The following is a 19,332-nucleotide window of genomic DNA, read 5'->3' on the forward strand; positions in this document are numbered from 1 at the left end:
TTCTGTGGCAAGCTGCCTAGCCCAGTCACATCACGAAAATAAGTAAATCTAACTAACATTCCCCTTGATCGCTGAGCCTCTTAGAAGTGATGGAAGCTGTCATTCCAAGTGCCTTGGCCTGTCTGGAGGATTTTAGAAATCCGTGGAAGCCCAGAAAGAGAAAAATGCAGGTGTTAAGGCCCCGGTCCCTTTTTTCACTGGGAACAAAAAGGCAAAAATTAATTTAAGAAAAAAAAAATAAGTGGGGGAAAAAAAATTAAACCCACCAGAGCCTGGGTTTTGCATTGACCGTGGAAGTTGGCTCCTGAGACTGTTACTCGTTTTTGTTCTGAATCCGGCTCTTTCTTATTTCCGCCGCGAGAGGGCGGCGGCGGCCCGGGGAGCCCGGCGTGGGTCAGCGCGGGACCCGGCTCGGCCGGCGCGCCCGGGCGCTGCTTCACTCCCTGGCTTGGTGCTCCTGTCCTGTCCCTCCCCACAGCCTGTGGCACGCCGGCACCCCTGCTCACACCCCTCTCTTGCAGGTAACGTTCCGGACAAGGATCTACCACTGTAACATTAACAGCCAAGGCGTCATCTGCCTGGACATTTTAAAAGACAACTGGAGTCCAGCATTAACCATTTCTAAAGTACTCCTCTCCATCTGCTCCCTCCTCACAGACTGTAACCCCGGTAAGTCCACCTGCCGCCTTGCACTCCTCCCAGCACCTAAAAAACGTGGCCCTCCTCATCCCATTGGTATGGCCAGCTTGGCTCCAGCCTCCAGCACATTTCCCTCTCCCGGGCAGTCAGAGAGGGGCTGGAGGGGGATATACACTACCAGCCTGCTGTTTGCTGCTTCTCAGGCCATGGGGAAACAAGCACATGAAAACTCCTTCCCCTTCCAAACCCAGTCTCCACTGGTCTGTAGGGCTACAGTAATTCAGTAAGGGAGCTTGAAGACCCATGACCACAGTTCCAAAAACAGGGGGGTTGGCCTTTTACTTTCCATCATCCATATAAAACCAGTGACCAACTATGCCACAAGTGGTCATCACTGCTGCTCTAACCCACCTGCTGTCCACACTGGTTAAGAGGAATATGTCTTAATTTCCAAAGTCATTTTACAGGTTGCATTTTTATATGTGTAAAGATGAGAGAAAGGCCAGATTTCACACTGTAGTAAACTTGTTGGGAAAATTAAACCCCTTCTTGAGATGTGATCTTTCCTTGAAGGCAGCTTTATATTGTTACAAGTACACTTAGCATGAGTATCTCAGGCACTCTTAGAAGGAATAAAACAAACCTGAAATGCATGAACTGGTGAAAACCCTCAGTGCTGTGTCTTAAACATCTTAAAACTTTATTGGCATTTCACTCTATTAAGTTACAGATTAGTACATCACCATAAAAACACAAAAGTAGAGAAGATACAGATTATTAATTCAGTATGTTTAGATTGTTACAGTGTACCTTACCTGTGTGTTTGCCACGTATTAAATTCACAGTTTATTTAAAAGGTTTTATTCGGTAACTTGTCTGAATAAGCGGTGTGTTTCCTTTTCAGCTGACCCCCTGGTTGGAAGCATTGCCACTCAATATATGACTAACAGAGCAGAGCATGACAGAATGGCCAGACAATGGACCAAAAGATACGCTACATAAATTGGATTTTTGTCAAACTCTTACATTATTTGTCTGTGATGGAAAGAGCTGCTTATGATTTTGAAGGGGTGGGGGGAGGGAGGGTGCTGGTAAAGAGTAGGGTATTTCTATAACAGATTTTATTCAGTCTTTTATTTCCTAAGATTTTGTTGTTGTAACTTAAGGTATCTTGCTACAGTAGACAGCTAGGATTTGGAATAGCATACTTTAAGACTGTAATTAGTTCAGCAATATTAGCTCACATATAGTACCGAGAAGAATGTAAACTTCTTAGACTTCTTTGGTTTTCCGTTTGCTTGCAATATGTAAAAGATTAAAACAGCTTAATTTTGTACAGGTACATAGGTTGACGTTTATGTAAAAGTCCTTTCAAGACTCTACACACTGTTTTTGCTTTTTGTTTGGGTTTGAGGGATTTATTTTGTTCTGGGTTGAGTTTCTTTTTTTTGTTGGTTTTTTTTTTTGGGGGGGGTTTGTTGTTTTTTTTTTTTTGTAAAAAGATGTTTGGATTGTTTTTCCCTATGGAGGGCACATTGGTATTTAACAAATCCTTTTTAAAGATTGTCATCTCATGATCTGTGATATGGAGAGGTGGATATATGGCCTCATATATGAAATGAGAAGTAGTTAATGTATTATTTTATAAGCCAATCTATCTTTGTGAAAAGAATAAAGGGTTTAATCAGGACTTACGGTAACCTGTAGTGAAATACCTTAAGCTGTTTAACTGTAAGGTGTGGAATAGGAGTCACTCAGTGGATTGGTTGTATGTTGTGGGCTACTTAAGTCTGCATTTGTTACTGTGCTAATAAAAAGATGTTTAAAAAAAAAAAAAAGGAAGAAGAAAAGATTTCTGCTTAGTCCCTTGCTTTGTCATTGTCCCTTGCCAGAACCGTGTCTATGTACGCTTTGGAGAATTTCTGCTATGGTTAAGGACAAGGGAGACCTGCAAGTGAGTGCTCTGACTGCTGCTATTTTAGGAAGACAGTTCTAGACAACCGTACAATGAATGACAGCGTAAGACCTTCACAACTGTTCACTAAGTGTTGTGCAGGGACCTGGCCATGAGGAGGTAACTTGCCACAGAGTCCATGATAGTTACTTTATAGCTTAAGTTTTCACAGCATTGCCTCTGCAGGACTGGCATGTTGTTTGAAAGTACAACCAGAAAAGTGTAAGCCATCTGGAAGGGAAAGAAGCGGAAGAAAAGAATGTCTTGGTGCTTTTCTGATGGAGTGGTCTATTCACACTTGGAAGAGAAGGAATCGTGTCCTGGTAAGCAAACAGACACCACCATAAAAGAGTATAAAGGAGACTTAAATCTGTAGATCCTTTAACTACCTATAAAGATTATCTCCTAGAGACATAGTGTTTACATTGAGGTATGTAGCAACAGGGCAGTTAGTTGTGGATATGGCATTTCTGACCACTCCCCTAAGGTAAAGGCCGGAAGCACAGATTCATTTTCACATGGCAAGTGCTTCACCTTGCAACATTCTTGTGAGTGCTGTGTGGTCATCTACGCTCTTGGATTTGGTTTGGTACTTTAAAATAAATTCTGTATGTATTTCATTTACATACTTCTCCTCCTTTCTAGATACAGAGCAAATCTAACTTGGTCCAAAGTAATCTGTTAATTAGAGGTGTCCTTTCCTTTGCTGGGTGGCTGTGGGTAGTAGCACCTTACCCTGATCATCTGAACTGCTGGCTTTCGACACAGCACATGTTTTGGTGTATGAGCTCCCTCAGCTGTTTGCCCATTTGGTGTATAGCTACATCACACCAGGAGTATCTCTGGTAGTCTTTACTCTACTGAGTAAAAAGGTAAATGGCTTAATCTCGTAGGTTTTTGCCAGCTTCTCGCTTTGTGCCACCAGGACATGTCAAATTAACTGTTGTACCTGGTGGGGGTGACTGATTTGTACAGTGTTGATTCAGCAGGGTAATGGCTTAAGAGGAACAGAGAAAGATGGTTTAGTTTAGTAATTTGTTTTTCTTCTTTATAATAATTTTTCTCCATTATCTTGTGAAGGGACTCCAGTTTTGCAGAAGGTAAGTGATCCCAGTGACCTAGAACAGCATTTGAGTCAGTGGAGCAGTAAGAACAAAATAGGTGTTCTGCCCGTTAGCTACTACATTATACTCTGTACTTTGCTTATTAACCCTATGTAAAACTACTACAGCCAGTTTCATTTTTACTCAGTACCAGCCATTGTGTGCACATTGTTGGCAGAGGAGACACTACATTTTCCATCACTTGTCAGTAAAACACTACGGTATTTAGAAAAACATCAGAATAAGTTTATGAAAGAGAACAGTGGGTGGTGATTTTTTTAATCTGAATGCCTCAAATTATCTAAACTCTAAATTTAGCCAAATCAAAGAAAATGTGTTTGCCTTTATGTAACCTATTTGGAAAAATGGCTGTAGTCATTTAGAAGATCCTTTTTCTCTTGTCTGTCTTAAAACACTGCTGAGTCCTGGGAGGCCAGGGGAGTGAGCAAGCTACACTTGCTCTGCACAGCTCTGGCAGCCTAGAGGTGATATCAGTCTTGGCAGTAGAATGGGCACCGAGTCTACAGCATGCAGAGCTGGACAGGAACCAGTCATCCCCATTTGTTCCATCTCCAGGCATTTTAAGTTCATTCTGACTTGTCAACCTGCACTCCCTTGGCTCAAGGGTCAGCTTTAGTAATGTGCTGTTAGTAAACGTTTTCACTTATTTTTATTGATCCAAGGCTGATTCAAGTCCCTTCCAGAAGCAGGGTTCTGCAGAGCTGAAGAAGAGGAACATGACCCATTCCTTGGTAAGGGGTTGCAGCAAGGAGGTGAACCACTGCTGCTCTGAAGTCACCTCCACTTCCCAAGCATACAGATACGGAGTCTTCTGGGTAGGGAGAAGCCTGGAGTACACGTGTGTTCGTAGGAAATGAGTGAGGAGGGAGTGTCATCCTGCAGCATCCCCGAGGACAGTGACTATTACTGGCCAGGTGGGGGGAGGTCGTGCTATAGTGCTTACTCAGCTGCAGTGTTGCAATGGAAACAATTGTTATGTTCCTAGCAGGGCAGTACAAGAGCTTGCTCATTCATAATTGCTCTCTTATCTTACTCCTTGGCCACAGCAATTCAAACTATATTGAGCAAAGCACATAAACAGTTTCGTCTACCTTCATTGTAATGGTAGGGATTCCTGCTTAATTTTTAGTGAAGTGTACTGCTGCTCTGACATTAATAATGCTGACAGACTTCAGTAATGCTGACAGACTTTATTAATCAGTATTCAGGAAGAGCAATACTATAAGCTTAATTGTGATCATTAAGCACATTATTTAGCAGTTATGGTATGACAGTGCAAATAGTGCTTGTGGTTTTGCTGATTCACAGTGAAATTCCCAGTATTTGTTCAAAACAGCATTAATTTAGTGGAAAACACAGAAACTGCGTACTTCACTCTCTCTCTCCCTGCTCTTGCCTTCAAATATAAAGAAAAGCTAGTATCAATTAGTACAGGAGGTTGTTAGGTGCCAAAACCTGGCCGCTGTCTCTGGGAAAAGTTGTTAATTCTGTCAGTATATATCGCCTTTTGTTCAGTTTACTGACAAGCTGACCTGGGACAGCAGATTCCTGCAGCACAGGTTGGCCAGTGTTGGGTCAAATAGAGCACGTACAGTTGGGCTCCTGCAGCTGGACCATGTGCAGCACATTAAGACCGGGGCCATTTGTCCAGGTATTTCTGGATATTTGCCACAGGGATGTCTGCGAAAAAGGCAGCCTCCTACCCTCCTTAGCCCCCACGTGCAGAGTAGTACAGCACTTTGTACCAGTTGTTATCTGGCCTAGGGAGGGTGGATTGCTGCAGTTTGGCTGAGCAGCCAGGTAAGTGTGCCCTAAGCAGAGCCCAGCAAGACCCCCTGCATACAAAATCGATCCATATAATTCTCAGTAAAATTACCACCTATGGGTATGTGACTGATTGGTAGTGGACATGCTGGAACAAACCCACAGCTGGGTTGTCCTTAGGTTGTTGTTCAATCAATGAGTGCTCTGAGGGCATTTCTGGTTTCTACACATGAATTCCAGACCTGAAAGCACTGCTTACTAGACTTTGTTGACAAGGTCTGTGTTGGGGTAGATCTCTTCTAGTATTTCCCAGAATATGTGGCGGGCGGTTTTGTATAATTTTGTTGGGGTCTTTTTCTTCCAGACACTAGCAGAACATCAGAGGCTAAATCTGGTAATTGTTCCTCCTGCCCCATACCCTTCTATGGGAAACATTGATCTCAGCCTCTTGAGGCATCAAAAAGCCCTGCATCCCTGTTTTAGGTCAAGGTAAAAGAACTGTTGCCATTTCAAACGTATCACCTTTCCAAATTGAATGCTTTATTGCAGCTAATACTTTTTGTGACTACAGGCCATAGATCTGCAGGGGGATTATATACTGGTAAGCTTGTTGATTTGTCCCTCAACATAGCTATACCCAGGCATACTAAAAGCCCCTGCTAGAGAGGTATCCATCTATCCCTTCCTCCTCCATAGCCCTGGATGCAAAATAACTGCTCTCATAAAGCACTTTTTGACACTTTTACCACCAGCGGCTTTTTCAAGCCAAGTCTATGAGAAGGAAGGATACCTCTTAGCTATAAGCTTGCTGATTTTATTGCTGAATGATATTATTGCTTTAAGTGAAACTGCAAGAAGCAAATGGCACAAAAAGGACTTAGACTGTGACCTGGCAGCAGGAGACAATGCTAAGCTAGTCTAGTTATCACAGTTATTCCCTTTGTTCTTCCTTCCAGGCAAGGGAAATGTTGATTTGTTCTGGGACTGGGACAGTTTGCTAGCTAAGAAGGTGAAGGGTTCAAGCAGTGTTTTCCGATCTGTCACAGTCACTTCCCACAGTCTCACTTTCTCAGCCCTTGCCCATTGCTGTGCTGCTTCTGTTTCCACTTGCCTTTGGTCCAGGAGGTCAGTTTTGTTTCCCAAGACAATAAGTGTAACCTACAAACCAAACAAGAGGGTGAGCTTTATACCAAAACCATCCACCACTCACAATCCTTTTAAACAGCAGGCAAGTAGCAACACAGTTCAGACTTGTTCTGTAACTTAGCACTGGCACAAGGTAAGTTGCATGTAGTTTGGAAGATCAGGGTCTAGGATATGAATTAGCCTCATCTACTTATGGGTTGAAAGCTTGTTTTCATCATAGGATATTCAGGACTTCCCCTTCTCACCTCCCCACTCCCACTCCCCGATGATTGCTTGAAGGGAAACAATACCCAAGAGATCCAAAGTTAAACAGCCCTATTCTCCACTTACTTGGCAATTGAGCTGCCCTAGACAAATGATAAGAGCATGACATCCGAGTAGGTCAGAGCAGTGGATGCTTGAGAGATGACAAAATGCACAGCAGCAGAGAGCCTGGACCCCACAGTGGTGGATTTTGCCGTTTGTTTCTTTCCCAAGCCCCATCCCGCAACATAAATAAAGCCAACCGTGCCAGCAGCCCAGGCAGGCTGGGCTGTGGGGCCCCTCTCCCAGCCCAGCCCCACTGGCTTCCCAGCCCCAGGCAGCAAGAGCCACCCGAAGGACTGAAGGGGACTGTCTGCTGAAAGGGGCAGATAAGCACCAGGAGCGTCCTCTGGGGAGCAGTTTCAAGAGCAGCTGGTTAGCTAAGGAGAGCAGCACAGCGGTATCAACTCAGATCTGCAGTTGTAAGGATCCATCAAGTGACTTGTATATTACCCAGACAGCCCAGGGTGGCTGAACTCAGTAAGTACATGAAGCCTTCCCAGTACTTCAGCTCTTAGAAGTGCCAAAGGCAGTGCTGGCTATGTGAAGCTACTGCTCCTCCCTATTTTAAGTTCACTGTTTTCTAAAAATGTTTTACCAGCACCAGCTCTTAGGGGAAACCATGCCTACATTTTTAGTTCAAGGTCCTTAGTCAAACTGTTTTCATCTCTACACTAGTGGTTTGACAAAGATCAAGTGATAAAAGTCCTCTCTTGCTGATCTGTGGGGTTTGCTGTGGCCACACCTGCTTGCTCTTTCCTGTTCATCAGGCTAACTCCAGGATGCCTTCTACTTCTTTCCAGCTAGAGATGTTTGTCCTGTTCCTGTGAGGTCTGAGGCTTCCTTTCTTTTCTACAGCAGTCCAGGGTGTTTGGAAAAATGCTGTTTAGGGGTTTTTTTTTCCTCTCTGTGAGGGCTTTGAAAGAAGCTATAATCTTCATGTGTATTTACTGCATGCTCCAGCTGAATTTTAGCTGTGGCAAAGCTCTGTCAGTATAACAGAACAAAACCTCTATTTAGTGTAAAATTTGGCCAGGCTTTAAGGTGCGTGCTGGAGAGCCCCCACAGCCAGCAGAGGCAAGGAACCAGCCATCAGTGCTTTCTGTCATCTGCCACACAACAGGGGACTGTGCCACTCAACAAGTTGAAGTTCTGCCAGCTCAGAAGCACCCTGTGTGGAGGCACATCCCCAGTTCAGTAAAGAATTCATTCTAGTAGAGCCCAGGCTTTAAGTCATAGAATCATTAATCTGCTGATTAAGTTACCTTAGGGTAGGACTCCCAGTCTCACCTCGTATACCTCAAAGCCTATTTTTCATGGAAATCACAGGAATGAAAACTATTTTATCCATCTTATTGTGGCCACCACTTTAACTATGTTAGCCTCAGTCGAAATCACAATTTTAAGCTCCCCAAAAGGATGAGCAAACTGGCTCTTTTCTAAAGCACCTTCATGCAATGAGAGAGGAGAGTTCTGCTGGGTAACACAGAAGAGCGGGACACAGATCCTGCTGGGGCTGTGACTCCCTCTCTGCATTACAACATGCTGTATAGTAACAAATCAGGGCCCTTGCAAAACACAGCGCCTGGGAAAAATTCCCTGCGTGTCCACCTTTCCTTGCCCTGCAGGGCAGTTATGCTTGACTCCTGTATCCCTGATATACGTGACAGTCTGCAGCTCACACCAGCCCTACCACCTAACATACCTCTCCTGTGACTGCACATTCATCTGCCGTCACTCTCGAGCCTGCCTTCCTCCACCCTTGTGCTGTCAGTACAAAACAAGTTACATTTTTGCAAAGTCTCTCCCTACCATTATCCAATTAATTCTTCATGCTTTTTTTTTTTCTTTTAAACAGCATAAAACAGGCATTTGGAAAGCTGTAGGCTGAAGACATTTAACAGGGAAAACGACTCGAGAATATAAAGATACTGTAGGAAAAGCCATAATGCTAATGCTACATGCAAGTTATATTTGTTTAGCTAAGCTGGAACACTGTCAGCTGAAAACACTAGCTGCTTTCTAAGGGAAAATAGAGCCGTCATTTCACACAATTGAATTGATTCAATATGGTTGTTAAAATACATTAAAGCTGCTTTGCCAATTGACTAATGTCTGGGAGACCCATTGTCAATTACACTAGTTTGTAAGCCATCAAGTACATGAATACAAAACAAACAAAGATAATGCCCTTCGTTATATTATTCTATGCACTTGACTTCCCCTGTACAATATCTAAAAAAACATATGAGCTGCACTGCTGTAGACCATATGTTTTATTAGTCATAAGTGTCCTGGCTGGTGCATTCAGCTGACTGAATTTTAGCTGTAGTAGAGGAAATAAGGACAAGGAAAAAAAAAAGCATTCTTTTGCATGACCTGCATGGCATGTGAATTAGGCTTCCCTGGCATGAGAAGGCCTCCTTTTTGTTGGGTTGCCCAAGGCTCTGGGTGCATCCATTTTCCTTTGTACACAACGTTTACAGAAACAAAAGCTGGGCTTTGTGACCTTAACTTCCTATCACTGACACAGCATTTAGCCAACCATGCATTTACCTCCTTTTTGTCTCTGAAGACATCGATCTCCTTTTTGAGCAGTTCAACTCTTTGGAAGGCTTCGAGGCTGGTCACGGCATATACCAGAACGAAGCCATCAGCCACAGAGAAATAGTGCTTGGGCAACTCCACACCCTCCTGCAGACCCCTGGTGTCATAAAGCCGCAGCTGTTCCTTCACACCTCGGTCTGTCTCCACCGATGCCAAATACACATCTTCCATTGTGGCACCTTCTTCTAAGCCTGTTTGAAAACAAGCAGGAACGTTCCACTGCTGTAAGAACAGCCCCACTATAGGAATTCTTTGCAGTGCAGCAGAATTGTGCCCCACAGTAGCTTTCAGTGAGTGTTTTACAGAGTGATTTGACCAGGCCTTGACCTTGCCTGGCATCTCCATGGAGGGCTATATTCATAGATGACTGCACTAGCTCTTTCCAATAGGGACGCTGTAAATACACTAACATGTAAGCACATGATTATGCCTGTAAAATTAATCTATACAACATGTACATTCAGAATAGGATAAGATATATGCTCTCCTCCCAAGTTTCCCAAACTCCAACCACCCAGTTGTACCAGTTCTGTGCCAAACATGCTGCAAAACAAGCCTGCCCAAACATACCCTTTTGGAACAACAGCCAGGTAACACCAGACAGTCAAGTACTAACATCTTAAGCCTACTTCTTTGCCTCATAATGAGCTGGATCATACTGCAGAAGCAGGAGCCAAAGGAACAATTCTGTAAACAAATGTGTATTGGTGGTACAGCTAACCAATAAGTGAAAATAAGCCAGAAAAGGAAGGGATGCTTGCAGGCAAACAAAGTTGCATACTCTATTTACTCAAATACACAGTGAGCTTTTTCAATCCCCTAGGGATCTAAAATGACTCAGATTTGCTAATAGGAGCAAGATCATTTACTGCAAGGCAAGAGCATGCACAAGGTAACAAGCTTTCATATATGTATCACCTGTTCCACCTTATCTGCATACTGGCCCTCCTTCCCTCCACTTCTCCCCAAGGTAAATGTGAGGTAATTCAAGGCAGCTTGCTTTGAACTGATTAAAATTATGTTTTCTAAGCCAAACCTGAGAACACATAAATCACATTAGCTTTGTGTTCCTCCTGGATGCAGGTGCATAAGGTTACAGGTCGAAATAACCTATGTATAGTGTAGCTGGGCCACTTCCGGAGCTGGTTTTAAGTATTCATATAAACTTTCTGCAACCCACGTTTTTGCCTCCACTGCACTCCTATATACAATTGTTTGCTGTTGCAGGACTACAATAATCAGTCCTGCTTTATTCTCTTTGTCTGCCAAAAAGGGACCATTTTAGTGCATTGTTTAAGAAAACACGAGGGATTATCTGGCCTATGAAAATAAGGATTTTGCTATATTCAATGACACTATTCAAAACACTTCACATTGACAAACAAGCTAAAGCATTCCACCCACGCTGATGGTTTCCCATGATGTATGCAGCATTCCTGTGCAGGAAAGTGGCACAAGCTGTTCTTTTTGCCCCTCTCTGTGCAGTCTTCATTGATCAAACTCTTACTAGGTTTCCAATGATTTAATTTATCTTGCCTCCAAATATAGCCACAGTAATGTGTGGGAGCAAAACTAAGAACAGAAGGACAAAGCAAAGGTTAATAAAAAGAGGAAGAACAAATGCATTCTGTGTGATTGTAGAATGTGTTAAAGGGGCATTTTTAAAGACTGAGGTAGTAACAGAGCCGTTTCTGGATACAGCACTGTTGTTTAAACACAGCACTGTCTTCTTGCTCTGCCTTGTTGCATTGTACAAACAGGTCAAGGAAATATCTAGCATCAGTAAGTACAGCTTTGGCAAGAAGGAAGGAACCATAAGTACTTAAGTTTTCTTTTTAAAAAGCAGCACATAATATTATACAGTTTTTCATCCTCTAAATGCTACACTATAATTCAACAGCCTCTAATATATCCACATTATCCTGAGACAATCTCTTCCTAATGGCATTAAAAGCAGCAGTGAAAAGTATGTCTTTTAACATGCTATTTAAAAATGAAGAGGAAAATTTAAGACCTGGGACTTAACTTAGCAGAATAGAGCAACAAATTTTGATGTCAAATAGGAGGGGCACTTAGGAGGGAGTTGAAATTTATCCACCAGTATCAGATTCCAGAGGTGAAATTTCACCTGCGTGCACTGGGGGAGGGAGTATATGCAAGTAGTTTCCCAAGTAAACACAGATCATTTTTAAAAATACCTGTCTCACCTTATTCTAGGCCCTGCTCCTAAAGCACAGACCATGAACCAGCCACATCTTGCCGACAATGACGTTTGCACTTCTTGTTAGTACCATCCCATTCAAACACTTCCTAGGTCTCCATTCAAACATGGGTCAGGCAAGTTGCTGTAAGAGTAGCAACACTAGTCAGTGTCCTAGAAAGGTGCTGGCACCATCCCATCCTCCCTGCCACAAAGATCCTGGTTCTCCTTTCCTACACTGGCATCCCCAGGCATCCTTCCACCTTCTCTACCTGGGTGGGCAAGGGCAGCTTGTGCTGGGAAGTCACTTACCTGCAGACTGCTGCCAACTTGAGTAGGTTTTCTGTGGAGCAGAGCACTACAGTGGGCCAGCTTTCAGGTTCAGAAGTTACAGGGGTGAAGGGGAACTAACAGGATTGTGCACAATGTCATGCTTCCCTTGAAAACTAAAGAGTAAAAAAGTTGGAGAGGGAAAGGAGGAATAGACAGAAGTGATGCCACTCTAGCACCTACTTAGTTGGTGCAAATCTTAGGAGAGGCAGGAAGGTCTTTGTTTGTTACCAACTGCTGCCACAGAGGAACTGCAACGGGAAGCCTCAGTCATAAATTGGGTTTTGTTCCAACCCCTTGTGGCTTCCCAGTGAGGTAAAGAAAAGTCTCAATATACTAATGAATACTGCATACTCAGGCTAGGCAGAGCAGATAGATTGCAAATACCCAAGTAAATCAAAATTTCAAGAGGGATGGAATTTCAAAAGTTCCCAGTTGGATCTTAAACATTAATGCAGTACAAATTTGATGTCTTCTTGAGTACTTTTGATAATCTCCTGTGTTATCTCTTTTTGTCTTTTTCCAGAGGAATTCAGCAAAGAGCTCCTAAAGCCTGCTATTCCTTATGTTTGTGAAGTGCAGAATAACAGGCTTTGCTTACTTATATCTCAAATGACAGTGTATCAGAGGATCCCTGACTTGGGAAAGAGCTGGACAGACCTCAAAAGGAGCTGATCTGTTTAGATTTAGCTGCTAGGGATGTACTGGTCCCACCAACAAATAGCCAAGTTGTGACCCTCAGTTACAAATATTCAGTTCCATTTACATCTGTTTCTAAAATGCAAGGCTGACTGCACCTCTATCACGAGGTAGTTTTAATTTAAAAGGCGAAGATGTAAAAGGTGTCTCTGCCCATGGCAAGGGGGTTGGAAGGAGATGATCTTTAAGGTCCCTTCCAACACAAACCATTCTATGATTCTATGAACGCATAATTAGGTTAATTAGCCTGCACGTCCAAAGTGTGTAAGCCAAAATCCCAAATCCCTCCAGCTGGACCAAGTGAGGCAAATTCTCTCATTATGGCTTCTGCCACACTAATATACGGTGTTTTCATTCCTAGCTAGTAAGAGGATCTGAAGTAGCTGCTTATGAATAACCTGACCATACTAGCTATTTACACAGCCAGGAGGCAGAGGTAAGTTTTCTGCAACGGAGAGTTCTCATCTCTTCCTGTTGATTTGATAAGCTTTAGCATAGGCTGAGAGGCCAGAAATATTTTAAAGGCAGAAGGAAGACTCCTGTCTGCACCATCACTGAACAGGAACACTGTTTAAGGAAAAATACCCATCCTCTTTACAGATGTCCTGTGCCAAAGCTAAGCCAGTAAGTCTCCTACTAGCCTGGTCAAGAGAGGTTGGGCCAAGCAGTGCCAGGTACCACAGGTATGTAGTGGGACAATCTTCTGCTGCCAGTCAAGGACCCTTTTCATGACTGAGGAGATAAGACTGGCTCCTCTTTCTTCAGGACAGCAAGAGAAGGTGAGGATTTGTACAAACACAACACTTAAGTCACAAAAAGAGAGATCATCCCACGTACGAGGCAATCACAGAATCATAGAACAGTTAAGGCTGAAAACGACTTCTAAGATCATCGAGCCAAACTGTTAAACCAGCACTGCCAAGCCCACCACTCAACCATGTCCTCAAGCGCCACATCTACATGGTTTTTGAACACTTCCAGGAATGGTGATTCCACCACTTCCCTGGGCAGCCTGCTCCAATGGCTGAACACCCTTTCCGTGAAGAAATTTTTCCTAATATCCAATCTAAACCTCCCCTGGCATAACTTGAGGCCATTTCCTCTTGTCCTGTTGTTTGTTACTTGGGAGAAGAGACCGACGCCCACCTGGCTACACCCTCCTGTCAGGTATCTGCAGAGAGCAATAAGGTCCCCCTTTGGAGCCTCCTTTCCTCTGGGCTGAACACCCCCAGCTCCCTCAGCTGCTCCTCATCAGAGTAGTGCACCAGGCCCTTCCCTTCACCAGCTTAATTTTCCTTCTCTGGACACACTCCAGCACCTCAATGTCTTTCTTGTAGAGAGGAGCCCAAAACTGAACACAGGATTCAAGGTGCTGCCTCACCAGTGCTGAGCACAGGGGGACAATCACTGCCTTGGTCCTGCTGGTCACACCATTCCTGATACAGGCCAGGATGCCACTGGCCTTCTTGGCCACCTGGGCACACTGCTGTCTTGTATATGTACTACATACATATGTGCAACTTAACAACTATTTGTCCTGACCTCTGGCAATATAGTCCCTATAAAGCTAAATCTGCATCCATTTCAAACATTTCCTTTTGGGTTTTTTTTCTAATTCCTTGTATTAGTTTAGCAAGAGTGTCTGCCATGCAATAGCTATATTATTTTACGTGGCTCTGAGAGTGTCTCTCATCTATTTATCCTCTCTTTTCCCATTTTGGGACACAAGGCAAACTCTGTTGCAGTTTAAAGCCTAGCACAAAATCCAATACCAGACATTGTTGCTCACATGCTACAGGGACACATACTCCTTTTTTGGGGTATGCCTCCTCCCTGAATACTTCTTCCTCTTTGACCTCAAGCAATCTTAGTGCCTTTGCAAGAGTGCTAGCTGCTGACCATGTAAGCAACACTGGCACTTAGGGACTTCATCCATGACAAGCCAGGGAGACCTGAAGGTGCATGTTTTTCTAGGAAAAGAAACACAGTGCAACTGGCTTTACAGCACCATCACCAAACACACAGCCAGGAGCATGGGCTCAAAGCCAAGGGCTTTACATAGCAGCATAAAACCTCTAAGGACTCTAATCACTTCCCTGACACCAGCTGTGCCACCACTCCTTTTTACAGGAAAGTCAACAGGCGGCACGTGAGCACTGACAGACTCATGGCTGATTTACGGCCAGGAGGAGACCCCCGTGACAGTGGCTGCAACACCTCAGTGTGGTAGCAGATCTTGTGCTCTGAGCCTCCAACCAAGCTCTAGCATGCCTCTTGTCACTGAGAGGAGGATGTGCCTGCCATCAGAACGGAAAGACTCCCTGTGTTGGCTCGGCTGTCCTCCCCATGGCTCCCGGGCCCTTGGAGCGGCTGCAGAGCTGCTCCTGACGTCAGACAGGAAGCACAGGTTTTGAAACAGCTTGTGTCCGTGTTGCCATGCCCGGTGAGCTGCCTTGCTGGTTGGCTCTGAACAGACAGGCTTTCAGCAAACACACTAGTCCTTTCCTGCCTCCAGCCAAAAAGGCCAGCAGCCAAGATGTACATGTCAGCTTTCTGGAGCTCGCAAGCTTTAGGAAACGAGGATCAAGGTCCTGTAATCATGTTTTAGGTGTGGAAGGGCCACCCCTGCAATGGTAGCACCGTTGTGCAGTTTATAGCAGCTCAGCTGAGGAGCAGTCAAAGACTCGCCATTCCCCAAACTCAGTCCTTGCGTGGCGAGATCCTCACAATGGCATCCTGCCTCTGCAATTCGGGAGTTAATACAGAGTGGAACAGTAGCTGAAGGTCTTCTGGGAACCATTTCCAGCAGCCCATACTCCAGGCACCCTCTGCCACAGCTGCCTACGTGCTGAGGAAGAGGAAGGGAGGATGGTGACCACTCAGAGCAGGACTGCAAAAAGCACCAGCTTATCAGTACATCCCCCCAAATGTGCCTGATGGCCTATGTAGGGGATATCAAAATTGCTGGGCCATGGGCACTCATCTCTTGGGGCTGCAGCAGCTCCCTAATGACACTCTCAATTATTAATCTTGACTCTGCTACTTGCTCTCTTTCTCTGAATGTCTTAGGAATAAGATTTGACCAAAATCACAGAAAACAGGAAACTACCTCTTCCTTCTCCCCTTGCACTCTCCATCCGGTATCAGCTGCTCCTTCCCTTACCAGTAACTCAAAAAAATAAGAGCAGAGCTCCAGGCCAGGAAAACTGATCTTTTTAAGGGTGGGAGCTGGGGGAGGGGGTCCACATTGCTCAATGGCCAAGCTGGAGCAGAGCATTTGGGAGTGACAGAGGGACACCCACGGCTAAACCCCAGGCACGAGGCCTCCCTCCGGTTATGTCAGCCAGTGTCCATGACGCTGTATAATCATGTACATGGCTGGCTCCATAAATAGCTCCTCTGATCAGCAACACCCAAATATCCTTCCTGCCTGGCTTGCTAATAGGAGGCAGGAATTAATGCAAGGCAATACGATTTAAGTAACGTGGCCTTGCTCATGCTGCTGGGGTGTCTCTGACAGTCAGCCAGCCTGGCACAGAGGAGAGGCAGGTCGGTAGCAGAGGGAAAAACCTTCAGCCTGCAGGTTTTGCAACCTTCACGTTGAAAGCTACGCGGGGCTACGTGCTTAGCTCTCGGTAGAATGCTAGAAACAGATGTTGCTGCAACATTAGAGGAAATCCTCCTTTTAAACACGGGTATTAGCACACAGTTCTGTATCACGCTTTGCCAGCAAATTCCTCCCATCCACACATTTTAAAGGTGCAGTGCTGCAAAGCACCATCCTAGAAATCCTCATGTTTATCCAACAACTTAATCCACACATCTAATTTACCGGCTCAAGAAAAAAATGCAAAGTGACTAAACATCAGTCAAAGCCCTGGTGCCACCCCTTGCTTCTAGGTGAGGCAGGAATAATTTGTCAGCCTGATGATCACTGCACTTTGTTTCAAAGCCAAATGTGGAAACAGAGGGAAACATGCCGGCTTTGCCTTTGTTCCCTTTCTTTTGTGCACAGCAAATATCAGGCATCCTCTGTTCCTCTGTCAAGTCTGTTTTCCACAGGAGAATATCTTAGAGAGCGGAGACACTTGGCCTTCGAAGTTCAGCACAGAATGTGGAACCTAAAGCTGAGCTGTTTTTCTTTCCAGAGCTTTGATTAAATGTTAGCCAAAACCAAGCAAAATAAAGCTTTAAGAAGATGAAACAGAAGTCTAAACAGTCTACACTCATCATGTGACAGCTATTTATTTTTCAGGCATCTACGGCATCTTTTATGGAATGAGATATTTCTTTTGTAAATAGGCAGGAGGCATATCACCTACTTTCAGTGTTTGTTTCTTTTTAAACATTCTTGTGTTTTATTACTGGGAACATCACGGAACAGGTTCTTCTCCAAGGCTCTTTTAAAAATCCTTAAGTAAGGGACTGTGAATTTTAAGAACAGCCCAGAGATGCCACAAAACCACATTAATTTCCTCCTTCACCTCAGTGCAGTTCACAGTCCTCGATTATTGGTGTTAGGGGGCCCACACAGAACAAGATGCTAGAAAAGGAAACAACCTCCCCCCAAAAGTAAAAATGTCTCACCAACAGTATGCTTTCCATAAAGAAGCTGCTCCAAAATCGCAGTCTTTCCCACTGAGGCCATTCCACAGACCACCACCTTGTAGCCCTTCCCCATCTTTGCCGAGGGCCAGTTCCGCAGCGGAGCCCTGTGCAGACACGGGAGGCTGTTAGCCGGGCATGGCGCAGGGATGGGCACCCGGCAGGAGCGAAGCCCACGGAAGGCGCAAGGCAAAGCGCAAAGCAGCGGGGGCACAGCTCCCTCCCAGCGACTGATATTTTTAGGACTAGAGTTTCCTCCCACACCATTTTTTCAGGTTTTAGGCTGCTGCCAGTGGTGCTGATGCTCGGCTGCAGCCTCGACACTTGTCCTGTCAGGCTCTGGGAGACTGGGAGCGCTGGAGCATGCACACCCTGGGGCAGGGGCTGTGTTTGTTGGCGTGTGTGTGTACAGTGTTATCTGGTTTCCTGGGTTTGCAGTGGTCTTGATGGAATCTCATGGTACCAGGATGGCTTCTGGAAATGCAAGAAAGTGGTGGTTCCTTCCTCTTTATTTCACTCACAGAAAGTTTCTAGCTTTTACAGCCTAGGAACTACAAAACAGGAGCATTAAAGGCAGAAGCAGAGGAAAGCAAATGGAGAAGCAGGTTTTTTCAGTCTGCTTTAAATCAGTTTGGGTGGGTGGGGGTTGGTTCTAGCAGGAGGCATCCAGCAGCCAGGGGCACTTCCCTCTGCCAGTGAGCCATGGCAGGGCTGCAGGCCCTGACTCAGTTGGCTCTTTGGAGCCATTTCCCATAAAGAGAGCTGAAGAATACCTTTTCTGGACCAGGAGGGGCTGACACTGTCCTGCTTCAATTCCAGTTTAACCAGGTAATGTTTCACAAGCCAGGGTGCTCTGAAAAGCATACACTGAAAAACAGAAAGGTCATCCTGCAGCCGCAGGTAGGGAGGCAGAAAGGACTTGCAGGCTGGGAAAGCCTAACTCACAGGATCATAGAATGGCTTGGGTTGGAATGTAGTTTAAAGATCCTCTCCTTCCAGCCCCCTGCCATGGGTAGGGATGCCACCAATGAGACCAGGTTGCTCAACACCCCATCCAACCTGTGCCATGCCATATACAGGAGGGATGGGAGCAGGGACAGGAGCAGATCAGTGCATAAAGCCTGCAGAACCAGGGACTCCATGGTGCCCTCTCCCTATCCTCCACTGAAAAGGTTTTAGGATTGTTTTTAGGGTTTTGTTTTTGCCCTTAGGGTTTATTATTTAGAATAGAATTTAGAATAGAATAGAATTTAAGATCATCCAGTCCAAACATCAACCCAGAACTACCACTGCAACCACTAAACCACATCATCCAGCACCAGATCCAGATGCCTTTTAAACCCCTCCAGGGATGGTGACCCCACAATCTCCCTGGGCAACCTATTCCAATGCCTGATTGTGGTAACAGTGAAAATTTTTCTTCTAATACCTAATCTGAGTCTCCCCTGGCTCAGCTGAAGGCCATTTCCTCTGGTCCTCTCACTGCAGTCACAGTAGAAGAGACTGATTCCCACCTCACTACAGCCTCCTTTCAGAGAGTTGTAGAGAGGGATGAGGTTCCCTCTGAGCCTCCTCCAGGCTAAACAAACCCAGCTCCCTCCGCCGTTCTTCATAATCTTACGATTTTAAAAATTATTATTATTTTAGAGCCTTTTTTTTTAAGGCTTCTTTTCAGGGTTTTAAGCAAAGTCCCCACCCCAATCCCTAACCTGGGGCGCTTACGGGGGTTGGGGGGAGGGGGTGTCTCAGGGGATGCCTCATCGCGCCAAGCCCCTGCCCCAGGTCCAGCCCCCGGGCGTGCCGCGCCCCAATGCCCTGGCCCCAGAGCGCGCCCCCGGCCCCAGAGCGCGCCCCCGAGGCCGCCCCCCCCCGCCGCGAGCGCGCACCTGGACAGAGCGTCCCGCCCGGCCCCATTGACCCGCGCGGGCCCCGCCCCCGGCTCCCATTGGCGGGCGCGGGGG

The 19,332-nt window shown here is 45.3% G+C and overlaps 2 protein-coding genes across 10 annotated transcripts in view; one reads left to right on the plus strand and one right to left on the minus strand.

Annotated features, from left to right (window-relative positions):
• Positions 1–2,021, plus strand: part of LOC138106538 (ubiquitin-conjugating enzyme E2 E1) — a 45,710-nt gene extending 43,689 nt beyond the window's left edge. For all 7 annotated transcript variants that reach the window (XM_069007283.1, XM_069007276.1, XM_069007278.1 and 4 more), the window contains 2 exons: positions 522–669; positions 1,544–2,021. In XM_069007283.1, the coding sequence (XP_068863384.1) occupies positions 522–669; positions 1,544–1,641 (246 nt within the window). In that variant the 3' untranslated portion in view covers positions 1,642–2,021. The remainder of the gene's footprint in view (positions 1–521; positions 670–1,543) is intronic.
• Positions 2,022–4,892: 2,871 nt separating this feature from the next.
• NKIRAS1 (NFKB inhibitor interacting Ras like 1) lies at positions 4,893–19,327 on the minus strand. Of its 3 annotated transcripts, XM_069007284.1 has the most exons (5): positions 19,258–19,327; positions 18,145–18,238; positions 17,354–17,478; positions 9,487–9,728; positions 4,893–6,639 (listed from the first exon to the last, which is right to left on the minus strand). In XM_069007284.1, the coding sequence occupies exons 3-5, from the start codon at positions 17,445–17,447 to the stop codon at positions 6,400–6,402; spliced, it is 576 nt and encodes a 191-aa protein (XP_068863385.1). In that variant the 5' UTR covers positions 17,448–17,478; positions 18,145–18,238; positions 19,258–19,327; the 3' UTR covers positions 4,893–6,399. The 3 variants fall into 3 exon arrangements, with proteins under 3 accessions (XP_068863385.1, XP_068863387.1, XP_068863386.1); XM_069007286.1 differs by lacking the exons at positions 17,354–17,478; positions 18,145–18,238; positions 19,258–19,327 and adding an exon at positions 11,745–12,600; XM_069007285.1 differs by lacking the exons at positions 17,354–17,478; positions 18,145–18,238; positions 19,258–19,327 and adding an exon at positions 10,108–10,351.
• Between the last annotated feature and the right edge of the window lie 5 nt (positions 19,328–19,332).

The sequence above is a fragment of the Aphelocoma coerulescens genome, chromosome 2 (assembly GCF_041296385.1).
Source record: "Aphelocoma coerulescens isolate FSJ_1873_10779 chromosome 2, UR_Acoe_1.0, whole genome shotgun sequence".
Taxonomy (NCBI): domain Eukaryota; kingdom Metazoa; phylum Chordata; class Aves; order Passeriformes; family Corvidae; genus Aphelocoma; species Aphelocoma coerulescens.

Bases quoted from the DNA above. Each gene is read 5' to 3' on its own strand.
- NKIRAS1 (XM_069007284.1), bottom strand. From the start codon at position 17,447: ATGGGGAAGGGCTACAAGGTGGTGGTCTGTGGAATGGCCTCAGTGGGA. The intron at 9,729-17,353 runs GTGAGACATTTT...GTTTTCAAACAG, and splicing joins TTATGGAAAGCATACTGTTG to GCTTAGAAGAAGGTGCCACA. The intron at 6,640-9,486 runs GTAAATGCATGG...TTTGGTTTGTAG, and splicing joins TCTTCAGAGACAAAAAGGAG to GTTACACTTATTGTCTTGGG.